Source organism: Cuculus canorus, chromosome 26, assembly GCF_017976375.1.
Source record: "Cuculus canorus isolate bCucCan1 chromosome 26, bCucCan1.pri, whole genome shotgun sequence".
NCBI classification, from domain to species: domain Eukaryota; kingdom Metazoa; phylum Chordata; class Aves; order Cuculiformes; family Cuculidae; genus Cuculus; species Cuculus canorus.
The window spans coordinates 5,571,346-5,589,690 of NC_071426.1; the positions used below are offsets into that span (position 1 = coordinate 5,571,346).

Below are 18,345 nucleotides of genomic sequence, written 5' to 3' on the forward strand. Positions count from 1 at the left end.
CCTGATCACCCGGTTCTCTTGCATGTGCTTCATGATAGCACTCAACATTACCTGTTCCATGACTTTCCCTGGCACTGAGGTGAGACTGACAGGCCTGTAGTTCCCCGGATCCTCCCTGCAACCGTTCTTGTAGATGGGCACAGCATCAGCCAGCCTCCAGTCCAGTGGAACTTCCCCAGTCAGCCAGGACCTCTGGAAGATGATGGATAGGGGTTTGGAAAGGACATCCGCCAGCTCCTTCAATACTCTTGGGTGGATCCCATCCGGCCCCATAGACGTGTGGGTGTCTAGCTGGGCAAGCAAGTCTCTAACCGCCTCCTCTTGGATCACGGGAGCCTCAATCTGCCCCTCTAACTCTTGGATTTGTAAACAGAAGGAACAACTTTCTTTGCTATTAAAGACTGAGGCGAAGAAGGCATTAAGTACCTCAGCCTTGTCCTTATCCCCTGTCACTGTTATTCCTTCTGCATCCAATAGAGACTGGATATTCTCCCTCGTCCTCCTTTTCCTGTTAATGTACTTAGATACTTAAGAAGCAGTTTTACTTCTTGTTAACTGAAATACCAAAGAGGTACAGTAAAATACCTGGGTTTTATGTAAGGTTAGAGTTGAAATCTGAGCTTTGGTGGTGGGTTGAGCTGTCCCAAGGCTCCTGCTTTGTGCCAGAGGCTTAGCATCTCCTTCTGAGGTCCAGATCCTGCTCTGCCCTGGCACCTTGCTGGCTCCCAGCCCTCCCACTGCCCTCGCGTGCTGTGTGCAAACGCAGCCCCGCGCCCATCTGTCCTCGCTGCTGGGGAGCTGCCACCCTCAGTGCAACGAGGACGGGGGATGTGGAGTGAGAGCTGGCTTGAAACTCATCTTGGTGGTTTTTTCCAGACATTAATGACCCCTCCCCATGGTGTCCGGGTTTTCCCGGTCCCCGCTGTGCCCTCCCAGCTATGAAGGGGCTCTTGGTGCCAAGAAACAAATCCCTTTCCAGCTTTGGTCCTGCTTCCCAGTGGCCGCGTTCAGGTGCGTGAGATGGGGCAGCGGGGCGGGTGCTCTTCCTAAGGGATTGCTAAGGAGAGAAGCACAGAAACCCAAACACATCACAACTAACCTCAGAAAATGGGGAGCTGGGTTTTTTTTTTCATCTCTTTTATTTGTCATTGACTCGGAGCAGCAATTGTGGCGAAGGGAGGTGAGAGGTACACCACCACACTGAGGAAACCGGGAGGAGAAGTACAAAAATAAGGAAGCCTCTCTATAATATAATAGCAGTCAGTTACTAAAAATAAATATTGTAAACACGAAATAACAACATCAGGTGAATCTACAGTCTCTTGTTCCTGTTAGCAGCCCCACAGTCTTTGGCTTTATTGATGTCCCCCTGTCCCACACAGAGCCATCGCCTGCACTGAGATGCCTTTTCTTTGCTTCGAGTCAGAAAGACGTCAGACTGGTTAGAGATGTCAACAAGATCCATAACTGGACTCATCCTCCACATCGCGTTGTGACCAGGAATTTTCACCCTCTCTCCTCCGACAGAGAGCCTGGACACGGCTGGATCGCCTGCGGAGAGGCCGTGCAGCAGAGGCACTGAGCTGCCTCGGAGCTGCTTCCAGCCCAGAGATCTGTGCGTCGCGGACCCTCCTCACACGTCTTGGGTGGTGGAATGTGATGCTTCTCCCTACATGTCCCTCAACCCCAGGAAGGGAAGAGGCAAATTCCTTTTGCAAGGCTCAATAATTTGCTACTTGTGTGTGTGCAGTAACAATAAAATCCTGTCGCGAGTGCCACGAAGGAGAGAATCACCAGGGAGATGTCAGAGCCTCTGGCACAGCAGCCGACCCCATGGAAGACCCTGTTCTCCTGCTGCCCATGTGGCCGGAGAATGTGCCAGCACACCACCAGGAGTGCAAAGAAAATGCATCCTCATGGGAAAAACCAAGTGAGACAAAAGCCATCCTGAATGCACAAAGCAGTGCTTCTGACTGGAGGAGAGACAGATCGAGCAAGTCAAGCTGATCGGTCTTGTCCATCCCCCCCTACGCAGAACAGATCTGATCTTCCCTTCATATTAATTGTTACGATTTCACCTTCCCTTCTCATTTTAAACACGTTCACAGACTGTCCCAGGGCACTGTGCTCATGTAGGTTACAGTCCCACCAGAGTGACAATCGGACTGTGCAGCAAATGCTACTCATCCTCTTTGAAGAGGAGCACAAATGTCTCTTCATCTTTAATAAAACCCTTTCTCACAGCCAGGGCCAAGGGCATCCCTGCAGCCACGCCATAATGATGGGGTCTTGAAACACTGCGAGTGTTGCTGTTTACCTGGAAACACTTCAGCCCCTGCTTGATTCTGAGACAAAGTGAGGGGGAAGCAAAGGTTCTCAAGCATTATGAGAGCCTGGGTGGTATCCAGGTGGGATTCCATCGGACCAAGCCCAGCCCAAAACCCTCCCTGACCTCACAGAATGCTTCAGTCTGTATCCTTGAGCTCCAGCACGTCTCCCTCGCCTCGTTAGCCCCACAGAGCCGATACTGGCCCAGCCCAGGCACTGTGGGGCAGACCAAGAAGCTCTAGCTCCAGGGGAGGAGCTGCACGGTCTTCCCTTTCTCTGTTCCAGGAGAGGAGACAGCGCTCGGCTGTTCCCCACCACCCTCTGAGGGTAGAGTCAATCCTTCCCACCGCTGCGAGGCTACAGCCCCAGTCTGTGCTGCGGAGAGGCACGGGCAGCGAGGTTACCCCGCTCCACTCGTCCCCGCTAACCGGGTACTGAACCACCCGCATCTTCTCACCCTTTCAGTCACCCACTCCAACAATTTGCTGCACGGGAGCCGGAATCAGCTGCCCACAGTCTCACTCTTTTCCACTCTCCTCCCAAACTAAAGCTGTATAAAATTTACCTCACTAACTGATGAAAACACTACGTGTTCCAGGAGGCGCCCAACTGGATAAGAGTTTAAAAATACAGCCGCTAATCACAGATTCATGGGATGATTTGGGTTGGAAGGGATCTCAAAGCCCATCCAGTCCCACCCCACTGCCATGGGCAGGGACACCTCCCACTGGATCAGGGGCTCCAAGCCCCATCCAGCCTGGCCTTGAACCCCTCCAGGGATGGGGCAGCCACCACTGCTCTGGGCAACCTGGGCCAGGGCCTCCCCACCCTCACAGCAAAACATTCCTTCCTCAGATGTCATCTCAATCGCCCCTCTTGCAGCTGAAAACCACTCCCCTCATCCTATCACTAATGCAACTTTCTGCACGGTGCGGCAGCTAAAAACATTTCTGGTTCAGTTTGTCAGCAGGCAAAAGGCTGCTCTCAGGAATAAACACACGACTGCTTGGGACCGTGGCAGAGGAGTTTGGGATCATCTTTCCAAAATTTATTTAACACCTTCTAAAACTTTTCACTGAACTTGGTTTCTTACATTGTTTCTATACACAGTCAGATTTGCTTTGTTATAATTGTCTTGAGGCTTATATAAAAATAAGCATTTAAAATGCCCGAAGAGTGATTTTTGCTTTAAAATTGTGCTACTGCACGTGACCCCCAAGACAGCAGAGAGACTCCTGGGAATGAGGGTACCCCAAGCAGTGTAAAAATATACATCAAAATAGACAAAAACGTCCTCCAACGTGAAGGTCTGCTCCTGGGAATTATTAATTATTATAGTTGTACAGAATCGGAACTTCATTCTCTTCTGCTAAATATTTACAGCCCCTCCCATGTGCCTCCGCCCGCTCCAGCATTGCTGCAGCTTTGTCCTAAGGTGTCTCTGTCAGCAAGAATTAATCACTGCTTTTCCCTGGGACACACAAAATGATGCTATGGGCACCCACGGCCCCAGGAGCGCTTGCCGACAGCCCTGAGGATGCCAAAGGGCCATGGAGTGACATCAGCTATTGCTGCTTACTTGATGGAAGGAGTTGGGATTGGTTTTGCCAGCGTCTCGCTGCGAATCACGCACCCCAGCGGTGCTCGAGCCGCGGTTTGCTGTCCCGGGACAATGTGAGGGGGCCCGACGTTATTTTACCCCGTGCTGCCACAGGGAACAGCGGCGCCTTCCAGAGCGATGAGGGCAGCGGGACAAAAGAAAAACCTCTCCTCAGGTCCTCCCAGCCTAATCCTGAAAGCTTCGCTGCTGCAGGGCCCGACTGCTCCCCGCGCTGCGCATCCCTGCCTTCTTAGTTTCCCTTTTGTCCTGGTGATGAATTCAGAATGCCCATCCTCAGGAATATGGGTGTCTCTCTCTCCAATCTACCCTAAAAAGAATTTAAATTAAAAAAATACCACGAGAGAAAAAGAAAATAAGTTCTCTATACCATTCTTCAGGGACATCGCAAGGTGAAGCCAAAACTAAGCAATATAACCCCCAGACTATGTACATACAAAGACATCAGATCTCTTGAAACATAAATATACAGTGTGTAAATCCAGGTGTCACCTAAAAGGTTGAAGACGCAGAACTATTTCACAGACAAAAAGCAAACCAAACTCACCGCGCCAAGCACAGACACACGGCCACGATGTGCGGATCTGCAGGGAAGAGAGCGACCCGGCCGGGTGGTGGTTCCTGTATCCGCACATGCACCTGGGAAGGGTGCCAGTGGTTTTCAGAGGTGCAACACAACCATACGGACATGCCACGTGACTACACTCTAGGGTGCAGGTGAGGTGAGAGGTCGGGAAATGGGATTAGACCCTGAGTCCCCAATTATTTCCAGGCACGTGCTCTGCTGGCGCCGTTAAAGGGACGCCTCTAACTCGGAGCCAGCAGGTTCTTTAATATTGCTCACCAACAGAGATACCTGGTATCTCCCAGTGCAGACCCGGAACACGCCGGTTGGAATTCTGCACCCTGTGCTTGAAAAGTTACCATGACTTTCATGGAAATAATACAGCCTTGATCAGGGTAAAAGACTAACGGAGGTCTTTAGCCCAATCTTGGAGAGGTTTGCTTTCTACAGCATGGACACGCTACGACAGACATAAATAGGAACCGGTTACTGTAAAGTGACAATGCAGTGTCTTAATTATTCCAGCATTACCCTTTCTGCTGTTTGGGAAGGTGGGAGAGTGGTTAGGAGACGTGGGGAGGAGAGCTGGTGTTTGATGGAGGCTGCAAGTGGAACAGGTCCAGCTCTAACTGGGAATGTAGGCAGACAGCCAAAAGACGCTTTGAGCTTTACTCGACACGCGGTTTTATGGCATGCAATGAAACTCCTACGACAGCTCTTTCTATAAAGTACACAGCATCTCCAGTCCCACTGGTGGTATCTCACGGGAACAAGTAAAGCCGAGAGTCTGCTTGCAAGGGGAGGCCTCGTATGTGTGTGTGTACGGAGGGAGGGACCGGGGGTGGGGGGGAAACGTCCTGTTCTGCTGAAACCAAGCTCTTCGGCAAACCTCCTTCCTCCTATCGCTGGCCAGCCTCCCGGATCCGGCAGGCCACCGCCGTGATGAGCGCTGCGCCCTTGCCACTGCCATCTTCCGACTGGAGGAAGGTCACCTCGCACTTTGGAGACAACTGCTTCACTGTTTCATGCATGACGGCGGAGAAGCTGCAGGGCACAGCGTGGGAAAGAAGAGCTGCTGGTGTAACTTGCCCTGGGCTGCAGGTGCCAACAGGGAACAACCCCCTGCACACACACCTGCAGAGCTGCCCCCAACAGCAGCTCCAGCAGGACTACAGACACAGGAGAAAGGTGGATGGATGGAGAGAGAGCTGCCAGGCTGGAGGCATCGGCAAGCACAGGCCTGCACGCTCCAGCTTCACAGTTAGTAAAACACGCTTATGTTCTCCCTCCACTCGGGACCAAATCTAGTCCCAAGCCCTGAGAGCACTAATAAACCTGAATAGCCCCGACCAGCGTCACCCGGGGAGGATCTTCAGAGCCCACCCACCCTCTACCGATGGGCCCCGGAGCCCCATCTAAGCTCAGCCCTGTGGGAGCAATGCTGTCTCAGGAGCATCAGCCTTCAGGTCCAGCACAATCCTATCTCTGCTTGCCTGCGGCAGACCATGGACCAGCTTCTCACTGTAGACCTGTCTCATCCCCACGGCTCTGCCGGATGAGCTGGACCCGGTCCCCATCTCGGGGTCAGCCTGGCCTCGGGTGCTGTGGGCCCTGGCTGGTGTGAGGTCCCTGCTGTGTCCTCTGTCTGGGTGCCCCTCCTTTAGTGAGCAGCTGGTTCTCTCTCACTGGGCCCTGACAGAGTTTAGCTCAGTGAGCTTCTGGCAGCCCTGGAGACCCTTAAAACGCCTCCCCTCCTCTCCAGCTGCTGTGCCAAGCTTTCCACACTGGCTCTTCCCTAGCACCCCACCAGCTGGAGATGGGCAGATGCACCAGCTTGGAGGACAGTCCCCCATGTCCACTACCCACCACTGAGCAACTCACTGAGGATGCAGCTTGTAGAGCGTGCCATCCACGCCGACCGTGACCTTGAGGAAGTCCAACCCGCGGTTCTCCCGGATCTTGTCCACCACGGCTGCCATGCCAGCCCCGCAGAGCTGAGCTGCCCGCCGGGCCACCACCGTACACACCTCCTTCACGATGATGCTATCGTCGCATGTGGACTCCAGGCCAAGATGCTGGAGGATGGAGCGGACCTGGAGCAGGGCCAGGCAGTCACTGGAGAGGACACAAGGGCCAGGCAGCATTAGGAGATGGAGCAACTTGCATGTATGTCTTCCCTTTGCTTATCTACATCTTGCAGAGCCCCGGGACTCACAGCTTGGGTGACAGTGACCAGAGGAACTCTACAGCTCCCCTCCAACCTCAGCTTTCAGATCGGGATGTAGCTCGGATGTCACATCCTTATCAGTAAGGCTATTTCAAAACAAAGCCATGGAGCTACTGAACCTGTGGCCCCTCTCTGTCCAGGGCAGAGGATAAAGAGGCGATTGTGTTGCCATCACCAGTTTCCTTGTCTCTCAACACCGGCGCTCTCAGAACCATGTGGATTTTGCTGTCTTATCTGCATTTCACAGCCTACATCACCCTGGCTCCAGACCAAGTACTTGGGACTTCTCCCACAAGCCCCAGGAACGCTTTCCCCCAAACGACATCTCTGCTCTGGTCTGCAGCTGTAAGCCCAGAGCTGGTGCCCACCCCGCCCGCTGGACCTCACCTTTCTATCTGGGACAGGAACTTGGTCTCAAAGATCCCTCTGGTCTTCAGCCGCTCTGAGATCCGTCCCCGGAAGAGCAGCCCTCGCTTGGTGAAATCCATCAGGATGTTTCGGACGATCTCCCCCAGGTACATCCCACTGATCATCTTCTCAAATCTGGGAAGGAGAGGGCAAGGCTGGACATCAGGACAAGAAGGGACATCAGGATGCCAGCTCTGCCAGATGCCTTTGACACTTCCCCCTAGTCTGACACCCTGGAGCAAGTCCAGCAGCTCAGTCCCCTCCCTGCAGGCAGGGACAAGGGATACATGGGGGCAAAGCCAGATCTGCCCTGCTCATCATCCTCTGATGCTCCACCAAGAAGCTGGTGGGGCAGCAAAGAACTGTTCTCGATACTCAGCCTCACCAGGGGTCCTTTCCCAGCCCCCCAAAAACCACCACGCACCTTTGCTTCCCAGGATTGAGAGACAGCTCATCTACCGCCACGTCAAACTCTGTCCGTATGTCATCCAGGCACCCGCTGTCACCAAACGCCCCCCACTCCATGTTGATGCACATCCTGCCCTCCTCCCCTTCCACCAGCTCCACGTTCCTCATCTCCTCCATGTAACAGGCGTTGCTGCCGGTGCCTGCAGAGAGAAGCATCTTTCATCTGGGCCGTTGGAGAAGCAGGGAATGGATGCAGGACAAAAGCCCTTGGACACCCACAGCCAGAAGCACACCCTGGGGGCAGGTTTGGGACAGCGGGCAGAGCAACTCCATAAGAAAGTTTCAGTCCTCACCGACTATCAGCCCAACTTCACAAAACGGATCTTCGTACCCACAGGTCATCATGGTGCCAACTGTGTCATTTACCACTGCCACGACATCCAGGTCGAATTCCTGCAGAGGAATGGGATTGCATGGTTTACTGCTGGAGGACACAGCTCGCTACACTGCTGTCTACTCCCACGACTGGGAAAGGACCTGTCTGCTGAGCATGGGACACCTTCAGCACCCATGGAGCTCCTGCAGTCCCATGGGTGGACACTCAGACCTCAAGATACCTCCAGCAAGACCCACCAGCAAAGGACCTGGGACAGAAGACCCACCACAAACAGCGCCAAGGGCAGGAACTTCACGTGCTCTGCACTGAGGAAACACACACAATGTCTCCTGAACTCATGGCGAGACAAGTCTGCTCCAGCCCTGGCCAGGGGCCAGCTCTTAGCTCCAGGGTCTGAAAATCCAACCTCTAGCGATGACTAAGCATGGTTGTTAAATTCACACACTCACTAGCCTTCTGCTCAGCCCATTAATTTGTTCTACAGGCCAATTAAAGATGCCCAAGACAGCCAGGATTTGGAAGCAAGCAGGCAACTTCTCACCGCTACATGGACACTCACCTCTCTCCTGTGAATCGCCTCCTTCAGCAGGTTCACCACATCTTCTCCTTCACAGCCGGTCGCCTTGAAACCTTTTGTCCACTTCAGGAGAATCCCCTGTTGTGGCAAGACGCCACAGGAAGTCACTCCAGCTGCTGGGAATGAGGGGCTGGAACCCCACAGCCACCAGCTCTTAGTAGGCACCACCCAACACATGAAGGTCAGATCTTCACACACAGAAGATGCCTCAAATGGGTCTTCTCTAGAGCTCAAGGGATCTGCATTTGCTTTGATGCGGCAAAAGGAGCTTGTCAGAAGCACTGGCGGCTCCGAGCTCCTGCCTTCCCTTCTCCCGGGTCTCTGTCTGACCTGCCCCACAGTCACTGATGCTGGGATGGAGAGGTGCCAGCGTGCTTTGGCTTTTCAGCCAGCCCTGGGGACCCCACGCGCATGCTACCAGGGGGGTTGAAGTTTACCTCATCCAGGTTGGTCTGCTGGCAAGGGAAGGAGAAAGTGAATCCAAGTGGGAGAGATACACCCTTCATTCCCATGTATTCCAGGAAGTCAGAGATGCAGTGGACGATGTGGTCGAAGAGCTGGGTGCACAAAGCCAAAAGAAGAAGTTACCATCACAGCAAGAAACTCAGCTGGATGCCAGCCTGCTTGACCTACTGGAGATGTTGAGCCGTTCTCAAGCCAACAGGGCTTTGGATAGACCAGGATGCTGCTCAGCTGCACTGGGTGAGGTGAGCAAGCCAAAGCAGCTCCATTTTCATCCTCTTCCCCATGGACAATGCAGTAATATCACTGTGATCCCTCCAACTTGCAGGTCCTGTCCTGCACCCAGAAGGGATGGAGGGACTAGAGGGGAGGTGACCAGCTTCCCAGGGGTGACACCAGAATCCAGTCCCTCTGCAAGGTGTCCCCAGAGCCTGTCTGCTAGTAATACTCCCAGTCCCTGAGCACTGCCTGGAGTGCTTTGCAAAACCCCTTCCATCTGCAAATAAGACACTGGAGACATTGCTTACTGCTTGTGTTGTGGTTCCTCTCTCTGGGAAATGGGTATGATGCTTATCTGCCCTTGTGGAGTGTGTGGGATTCAGGGAGGGTTTCAGGGATGTCTGGGAAGAAAACCATTTCTAACAAAAAAAACCAGTTTCAAGCTTCTAAAAGAACAATGCCTTGGGCAGAACTTGCTGCTCCAAAGGCAGAGCACTAGCCTTCTCCACTTTCCTGCTTTTACACCCTGGAAAGCAGAGCGAAGCAAAACCAGCTCCTGTGGTCACCCAGCACTACTGCCTGCCACCCCAAGGAAGATGCCCTGGTTTTTCCATCTCCAGCTGCCCATCCTCACCTCCTCTCCTGTCCCCTGCATGATCTCCACTGGGATGGAGTAAATTTTATTGTGCATCTCAACACCGCGTCTCATCCCATTCCTCACGCGCACCAGCAGCACACGGAAATTGGTACCGCCCAGGTCCAGGGCGAGGAAATCTCCTTTTTCTGAAACCCAAGAGAGAACCATTAGGAGAGAGAGCTCAAGGGGCATCGTGAATGTGGCAAAAAGCTGATTTGAATCTGCCCTCTTCCTGGGAGAGGACCAGAAACCAAGATGTGGCTGGAAAAGGAGAAGAGCAGGTATGGGTAGGAAGGTGATGGAGAGGTTTGCTCCAGGCTCAGGGAGATCACAGGGCTTCAAGCCAAGGGGCAGGCGCACACCCAAGCCACAGACAGAACTGGGAGCACAACCTAGGACAATGGTGGGGAGAAACCTGTGGCAGCAAAAACCACAGTTGAAAGCCAGGCTTTGTGTTAAGTCAAGTGCAGAACGTCCTGGAGGCTCAGCTGCTTTTCCCAGTATCATACTGGAGGTGGAAAAGCTTTGTGCCAGTCCCACCACGAAGAGGGAACTGGCCATGGCAAAGGCCCCAGCCTTTCCCTAAGCAGTGCAGATGCCGGGAGCAGTGACGCTGGCTTTTGCCCTACACAGGACATAGGTGGGCTTACACACATGGTCCATCACCTGTCCCATCCGGAGTTGAGCACACGTAGGTGGGCAGCATTTTCACTGTTGCCTCTGCATGCGTCTCCTTGCCCAGCCCCTTCTCCATCTCTATCCTCATCCTCTGCTTCACCTCCAGGAGCTGCTCGTGGCTCAGTTTGAGCGCCTCCAAAATCTTCTGCCGTGCCTTGTGCTGGGCAGCCAGTCTGTAGGCCACCGCCGTCACCATGGCTGCGCCTTTGCCGCTTCCATCTTCTGACCTCACGAAGCGGATCTCACAGTCCGGCAGCAGCTTCCGCACAGTCTTATGGAGACGACGGGCAAAGCTACAGAGGAGGAAAGAGGACCTGAGTGTGCCACCAGGGCTGATATGACCCTCTGGGGTTGTGAGTGTCCAGGGCCCCTTTGGGATCCAAACAGAAGTGCCCAGGGAACATTTGGAGATGCTCTGCTTGTGCCAAGTTTTATTCACTGCTGGCAGGAGCAGATTTGTGCTCTCACCCTCTCTCCCCACCAGCCTTGCCTATCCTCATGGACTCACTGAGGATGTTTCTTGTAGACGGAGCCATCCACGCCGACTGTGGACCGCAGACGGTCCACTCCCTTGTTTTCCTTGATGCGTCGCAGCACGGCTGCCAGGGTAGCGCCACACAGGTTGGCCGAGCGGGTAGAGACAATCTGGCAGATGCGGTGGACGGCCACACAGTCTTCGTGACTTGGCTCCAGGCCCAGCTTTGTGAGGATCTCGTGGGCTTTCTGCAGGCCTTCTTTCTCCCTGCACATCAAAGAACAAAAAGAGGATTCATGCCTGGAAACCCAGCTTTTGCCTTCTCCAGTGTCCAGGTTTGCTCAGTGCAGAGCCCTGCAATGGGTCCTGTTTCCCCCCAGTAGATGTCAGGAGATGGGCTGAGACCCCAGAGAACCAACCAGACCCTACTTACTTCTCAATAGCAGAGACGTATCTGGTCTCAAAGTGGCCAGTAGTGAGCAGATCTGGTGTGAGCCTTCCTCCAAACAAGAGCCCTTCCTTGGCCATCTTCACCAGGATGAGTCGGACCAGCTCTCCCATGTACATCCCGCTGATCATCTTCTCAAACCTGCCGATGAAGGAAGCACAAGATCTGTTTGTTTGGGTGCATGTGCCATCAGGTGGCCACAAGTTTTCCTTAAAAACCATTTGGTCACTTTCAAGGCCCAAATGAACACTAGGTCACCTCTTTCCAGTGTAGCTTATCCATCACCAAGAAAATAAAGCCATGTTGACATCACTATCATTCTGCAAGGAGAACTTATGGCTGCCTGAAGGGGGACTGTCAGGTTGCAGAGACCCCCTAAATCCCATTCATGCTACCAGAAGTCATGGGGAATGGGAAATCCGTAGGTCTTAGGCGTGGACATCAGGTGGTGGTGTTTGCCTTGGCTGGCAGATAGCTTCAGTGGCAGGAGGAATAAACAGAACCCAACACAACCAAGAGAAGGGCTCATGACAAAAGCGGGTGTTGGGTGCTTCAGCTGGGCGTACCAAATCCAACTGGTGGCACAGCCCCTATTTGCATTGGTGTAACTGGTACAGTGGAGGACGCGGTGACCTAGTTAACTAGGACGACCTCTTTGGTCCCACTAGTGCCAGTGCAATGAGAGGACAGACAATGCAGAGCAAACCCTGAGCCTGAGCCGAAGCCAAGATCTGCTTACAATTGTTTGCCAGGGTTGAGCGAGCCCATGTCTATCTCGCGGTCGAACTCTGTACGGATGTCGTTGAGCACGCCATCATCACCAAAGGCCCCCCACTCCATGTTGATGCACATGCGACCTTCGTCCCCTTCCACCAGGTCAATGTGTCTCATCTCCTCCATGTAACAGGCGTTGGTACCGGTACCTGAGCCAAGTACAGGGATGTGGTGAGACAGGACGTTTCTCTTATTGTCCGTCCTTATCCCCTATAATTAGCAACAGCCAAATGCACACCATAAAGCAAAGTTGGAAGAAAACAAACACTGGGCGATGCTGGTTTTCTAACATCTTTCTTTTTTGCCCCAAAATACCCTGAAACCTGCAAGAAATGTGATCATAGAAACATAGAGTGTTGGAAGGAACCTTAAAGCCCAACCAGTTCCAACCCCCCTGCCATGGGCAGGGACATCTCCCACTGGATCAAGTTGCGCAAAGCCTCATCCAGCCTGGCCTTGAATACCTCCACGGATGGGGCAGCCACAAGTTCCCTGGGCAACCTGGGCCAGGGCCTCCCCACCCTCACTGTGAAGAATTTCATCCTTAGGTCTAGTCTAACTCTGCCCCTCTCCAATTTAAAGCTATTTCCCTTGGTCCTGACACTCCATGCCTTTGTTAAAAGTCCCTCCCCAGCTTTCTTGTAGCCCCTTCAGGTACTGGAAGGTCGACATAAGGTCTCCTTAAAGTCTTGTCTTCTCCAGGCTGAACAACCCCAACTCTCTCAGTCTGTCCTCCTATGGGAAGTGCTCCAGCACCTCTCCTTATGGAGGTCACAAAGAGATGGACCCAAATTCCCCACTCTTGCTGCAGCTCACCAACGATGAGGCCAACTTCACAGTTATGATCATCATAGCCACAGGTCATCATGGTCCCAACAGTGTCATTCACCACGGCCACGATGTCAATGTCAAAGTCCTGAGATGATGGAGAAGGAACAGATTGTCAAGCGTGGCCAAAACAGAGCGAGACATCTCTGCTGCCAGGGGGAAGCCGAGGTGCAGTCTTAAGTATCTTATTCCGTGGAGTTCTGTATCCCCATCCCAGCACCCCAGGGGGCAACAAATCTGCTCAGCCTCTTACCCCTCTCTTCTTGATGGACTTGCGCAACATCGACACCACATCTTTCCCCTCCACGCTGCTGCATTTGAATCCCTTTGTCCATGTAACGAGGATGCTCTGTGGAGAAGCAGCAAGAAGGAATGCTTGGAGGATAGACCCACCAAGCCAAGGTCTCAAGGGTTCCCCTCTCCCATGCTGCAAGGCAAAGGCTAGACGGACACACAGTACCGCAGGCGAGTTCCTCTCTGTTATCAGCCTGAGAGCTGCCCTATCAGCAATGATTTCCACGTCTGCACAGGTTAAGTTTATGGTCACAAAATAGCACACGAGTATGAGCCAGCAGGAGGGAACATGATTCCTGTGACTGGGTTTTATGAAGCCCTGGAGCAAAACCTGTTCCCAATCCTCTGGAGAGCCTCGACCCGTTCCTGTGGGGCACGTATCTCACTGTCCCCTGCAGCCGGAAGCACTGGCTGTGTCCCCATCCAGCAGAACCATTGCTATCACCCGGCCAGAGGCTGAGCTGAGCCTTGGGGGCAGGGAAAGGAATCGACTGCATTGGAAATCTTCAACACTAGAGCCCTTATCAAGGCAAACGCTCGCCCCGCCTTAAACATGAGGAAACTGAGGCACAGAGAGAAGCGAACAAGGCAAGGCCACTGGGGCAGATGCTTCCTCCCCCAGCTTCTTTATTTTTTCAGTCCCCACTTCCACCACAAGGAAAGCATTAATCATCTTCCTCATTACTTTTGCTGAATCGCTCAGGCACGAGAGCATGACTTGCCCCATCCCTGGTACAAAATGCTGCTGCATTCCCGCCCGGGGAGGACGTGCTGGATCGCCAGCATGCCATGGAGCCGCCCTCCTTTCCGATCCTTCCTAGGAAGCTGGGTGAGATAAGGGCAAGGAAGGCACCAGCCCCCCCGCAAGAGCTCGAGCTCGGCAGAGGCCGTGGGTGGCAGGAGAGGGCCCACGTGCCTCAGTTGGGCTCTGCTTGCCGAGATGTTTAGTCTCCCAGCAAGGTCACCAGCTCCCAGCGGAGAGCCGGTACGGCTGAGCGGAGCTGACAGCCATCGATTCCCAGCTTGCCTGGGGCGCGGCGAGCAGCCGGGTGGGTGACCCCCCCCCGCTCTCTGTGCCGGCTGCATGATGGGGAATGTGATGCTTGGCACGTCTGGGCTGCCTTTGGCTGTGGGCAGCTGGAGCCGCTCTCCTCACCACAGCCGCCCTCCTTGAGCTCTGTCTGCAGAGAGGGAAAAAGCCACTTTCCATGGACGCAGCCGTGCAGCGTGCAACAGAGCAACCAGCACGTGAAACATCACCTCCTAGACTCCTGCATGTCCCTTTGCTCCCAGCAGCACCAAGACCTTACACACTGCCCAAACTCAACGAGCCTAATTAATAGCACAAGTTAAATTGGTGTGGAACAACTACTGCCCCCCCCCATGAGAGCTCACGCCCATCCCACTGCACCCCCAGCTCAGCCACAACCCTCGCGAGGAGGCAAGACCTTCACTCACTTCATCCAGTTTGCTCTGGTGACACGGGAAGGAGAAGGTGAACCCAAGGGGGAGTTTCCTGTCTTTGATTTTCAGCTTCTCCATGAAGTTGGCCAAGCACTCAGCAATATGGTCGAAGAGCTGAAAAAAACGGCAAAGAGTGAGCCCTCACCTGGCTGCTCTGACCGAGACGAAGTACCCGAGCAGCGCCTGAATCTCCGTCTACGCGAGAGGCTGGTGGTCTGTCACACACATCACACCTCCCTGCTCTCCTTCCATCGCAGTAACTTGGTGTCAGGAATTAATAGCTCCAGGCAAAGGAAGGCAAGGATCTCCCTGGATTCCTCTGGACCAGGCAGCAACAGGATGCTCAGTCCTCTCCAGCCCCACGACACAGCTCTGGGTGTTGGGGTGACACCAGCCCTCCCCTCAGACAGAAGAACTGCTCCAAGATGGGTGGTTCCACGCACGGGGGAAGCTCTGCAGATGGAGAGCAGCCCAGGAGGGCTGGAATCGGGAGGAGAGAGAGAGGCTGAACCCACCTGCACCCCACTGCCTCGCATCAGCTCCTCGGGGATGGCGTAGATCTGATTCTCCATCTCCACCTTCTGCAGGCCGTTGTCAGACACCTTCACCTGCAGCACGCGGAAATTGGTGCCACCCAGGTCCAACGCCAAGAAGTCGCCCTCCTCTGCGGGAGCCCAGACAAGAACAACTCAGTGGGTCCCTGTCAGCAGAACTGGTGTCCACACCTGACAGCCCCAGAGCAGGGGAGGGAGTAACCAGTAACTCCCAGGTAGGAGGGTAAGGCGGGATATTTTACGGTTTTTTTCATTATTTCATTTATTATTATATTTTTTATATATTTCTTTTCTTTTATCAGTGCTGTGTCTGTCTTTCCTGCCTCTCTGCACTCCTGGCACCCTCACAGCTCATAAGTGATCAAAGCAATGTCTTTGAGATGTGTCCTGATGCCCTGGGTAGGGAGCACAAAAGCGGTGGCTGAGGCAGGAAGACGACAGATCCCACCAGCCCCATCCAGACCAGCCCATGCCCAAAGCCCCAGCGCTCTCAGGGAAGAAGAGCTCCAGCTTCGGGCTCCATAAGAAGAAGGCAACGGAGCCACTCCTGATCCCATTGATGCAAGATGCACGTGGAAGCTCCTAAATCTCCATCCCTAGCAGTTAAAACCCTGCTGGAACATTTGATATATGGGAAAAAAGCCTCATGCTCAGGCTTGGCCGCCACAGTCCAGAAGAACCTCCCCTGCCCTGCCCCAGGAATGCCGTGCACTCCTGGCATGTGGCTTCTAGCTGAAGGCAAGACTGAAAGGTGTCAGCAGGAAACCAGGGAGGAAAAAAAATCCAAAAGAGCTTTGGGGACTCATTGCCGCCTTCCCATGGGAAGCAGAGCTTCCCTGCTGGGGCTGGTAGTGAGGAGCTCCAGGTCCTGTTGCCTCCAAGACCCAAGGGCCGAGCCCAGCAGGTTTCACCTCTTGTTTGTTTTTATTGCAGCAGGCACCAAGGCAGCTCACTGATTTTCGGACAGAGATCTGGGATGCGGGAAAAGCGCCAAGCTGGCTGTTTTAAATACCTAGCAGTGTGGGGCGAGAGCTGGGGGAAAGCCCTCTATCAGCACTGTTTGATTTCTGAATGCATTAAATGTGCTGTGCTGGCTCCCCTGGGCAGATTACAGCACCCGGGGGCCGCATTGTGCCCACCGATGCTTTTACAAAGGGGCTACAGTTGAAACAAAAAGTGTGGTTTATTAGTATTCAAATGACACCAGGCCAGCCAGCATCTCCAGTGACTCCAGCTGAAAAGGCAGCTCGCTATCCAAGCCTGCGGGTTGTCCATCTGTCCTGGCGCCTTTCCTGGCGCTGACCCTCCGAGGGCTCGGGAAAAGGGAACTGCGGGCAGTGACCGACCTAGAGCCTGAGCCGAGAGCAGCTTTATAAAGTCCCTCCACAGCTGAAAAGGTCTATTAAAAGCAGTCCTCGTGCTCCAAGGAAATGAGAAGATGAGGAATAAGAGAAGCTTAGAGGTCTTGAGCAGCATTCAACAGCTTTGCTGCTTGGGATGGAGAATGGGGGAAGTATGGGGGGGGGGCAATACATCATCCCAGGGCAATGCAGGGCAGGTTGGGCGCCGGCTCCGAGGAGCACCAGCCCATGCCAAGCCCCCACGCACAGGGTGCGACCCACTCTCAGTGAAGGTTACAGCCTGAGCTCAGCCGGCCAGCGGGATGAGGAGGTGCTGAGGCAGTCACACCAGTATTTTAACCAAAGCTGAAGTTCATAGAACCATAGAATCATAGAGTGTTTAGAGTTGGAAGGGACCTCAAAGCCCAACCAATTCCAACACACTTGCAATGGGCAGGGACACCTCCCACTGGATCAGGCTGCTCAAGGCCCATCCATCCTGGCCCTGAACACCTCCAGGGATGGGGCAGCCACCACTTCCCAGGGCAACCCGGGCCAGGGCCTCCCCACCCTTTCTCCTTACGTCTAATCTAAATCCGCCCCTCTCCAATTTAAAGCTTATCACTAATCCTATCACTCCATGCCTTTATAAAAAGTCCCTCCCCAGCTTTCCTGGAGCGCCTTTCAGCACTGGAAGCTGCTCTAAGGTCTCCCTGGAGCCTTCTCTTCTCCAGGCTGAACAACCCCAAGTCTCAGCCTGTCCTCATAGCAGAAGTGCTCCAGCCCTTGGACCACCTTAGTAGCGTTCTCTAGACCCATTCCGACAGTTCCATCTGTTTCTTATGTTGAGGATTCCAGAACTGGACACAATACACCAGGTGAGGTCTCAGAAGAGAGGAACAGGAGGAGCAGAATCACCTCCATCGACCTGCCAAGTCCTTGCACGGGCTCTGGCCAACCCTCACTTCACCTCTGGAGAACTGCACACTCCCTGCAAGAACCGCTAACCCAGAACCATGGAGTGCTCCAAACCTGGACCGTATTAAATAAAGCTTTGGGGCTCATCCCTGCTCAGACAACACCTTTGGCATAGCTCTAAGGGAGGCAGCATAGTTGAGAGATGTCCAGTACAGTGCCTACAGGGCTGAAGGACAGTGTGGGAGCCAGCGGAGCACCAGAGATCGCGTTGGGGCAGTGCAACTCTGAATAGTCACTCCTCCTCCTTGCCTCACACCCGTGTTGATCCTTTGAGGGACAAGGTTTAAACCAGTCTGGCAGCTCATTTTGCAGACTGTCTGGCAGCCACAGGGCATGCCCTGGATGCTCAAAATGCACCAGAAAAACCCTCAGCAAAGCTCCCCGCTGTCCTGATGTCACCAGCGAGCCCACCACGGGGATTTAGGCTCAGCCACAGATAGGCAGTGCTGTGATGCCTGGCTGGGCACTACTGGCATTGCAGGTCAAGCCGTACTCCTGCTTCCCTTGCCATTGGCACAGATGCCATCCTCCTTGCTTGCAGAGAAACTCATGGGGCTGATAAATATGCCAAGCCTAAAGCTGGTGGAGCCAAGAGTGCCAGAGATTGCTCATCTCCTTGGAGATAACACAGGGAATGCAGGAGGATCCCTCCAAATGGCCAAGGAG

At 53.8% G+C, this 18,345-nt stretch overlaps 1 protein-coding gene across 1 annotated transcript in view; it reads right to left on the reverse strand.

Moving 5' to 3' along the window:
• Window positions 1-2,015: 2,015 nt before the first annotated feature.
• The window catches only part of HK2 (hexokinase 2), a 32,324-nt gene continuing 15,994 nt past the window's right edge, over window positions 2,016-18,345 (reverse strand). Inside the window, exons 3-18 of the mRNA XM_054049736.1 lie at window positions 15,323-15,471; window positions 14,802-14,921; window positions 13,303-13,398; window positions 13,038-13,137; window positions 12,187-12,370; window positions 11,433-11,588; window positions 11,033-11,266; window positions 10,513-10,817; window positions 9,844-9,992; window positions 8,966-9,085; window positions 8,511-8,606; window positions 7,908-8,007; window positions 7,571-7,754; window positions 7,126-7,281; window positions 6,393-6,626; window positions 2,016-5,555 (exon numbers count right to left, since the gene is read on the reverse strand). Coding sequence (XP_053905711.1) covers window positions 5,411-5,555; window positions 6,393-6,626; window positions 7,126-7,281; window positions 7,571-7,754; window positions 7,908-8,007; window positions 8,511-8,606; window positions 8,966-9,085; window positions 9,844-9,992; window positions 10,513-10,817; window positions 11,033-11,266; window positions 11,433-11,588; window positions 12,187-12,370; window positions 13,038-13,137; window positions 13,303-13,398; window positions 14,802-14,921; window positions 15,323-15,471 — 2,528 coding nt within the window. The 3' untranslated portion in view covers window positions 2,016-5,410. The remainder of the gene's footprint in view (window positions 5,556-6,392; window positions 6,627-7,125; window positions 7,282-7,570; window positions 7,755-7,907; window positions 8,008-8,510; window positions 8,607-8,965; window positions 9,086-9,843; window positions 9,993-10,512; window positions 10,818-11,032; window positions 11,267-11,432; window positions 11,589-12,186; window positions 12,371-13,037; window positions 13,138-13,302; window positions 13,399-14,801; window positions 14,922-15,322; window positions 15,472-18,345) is intronic.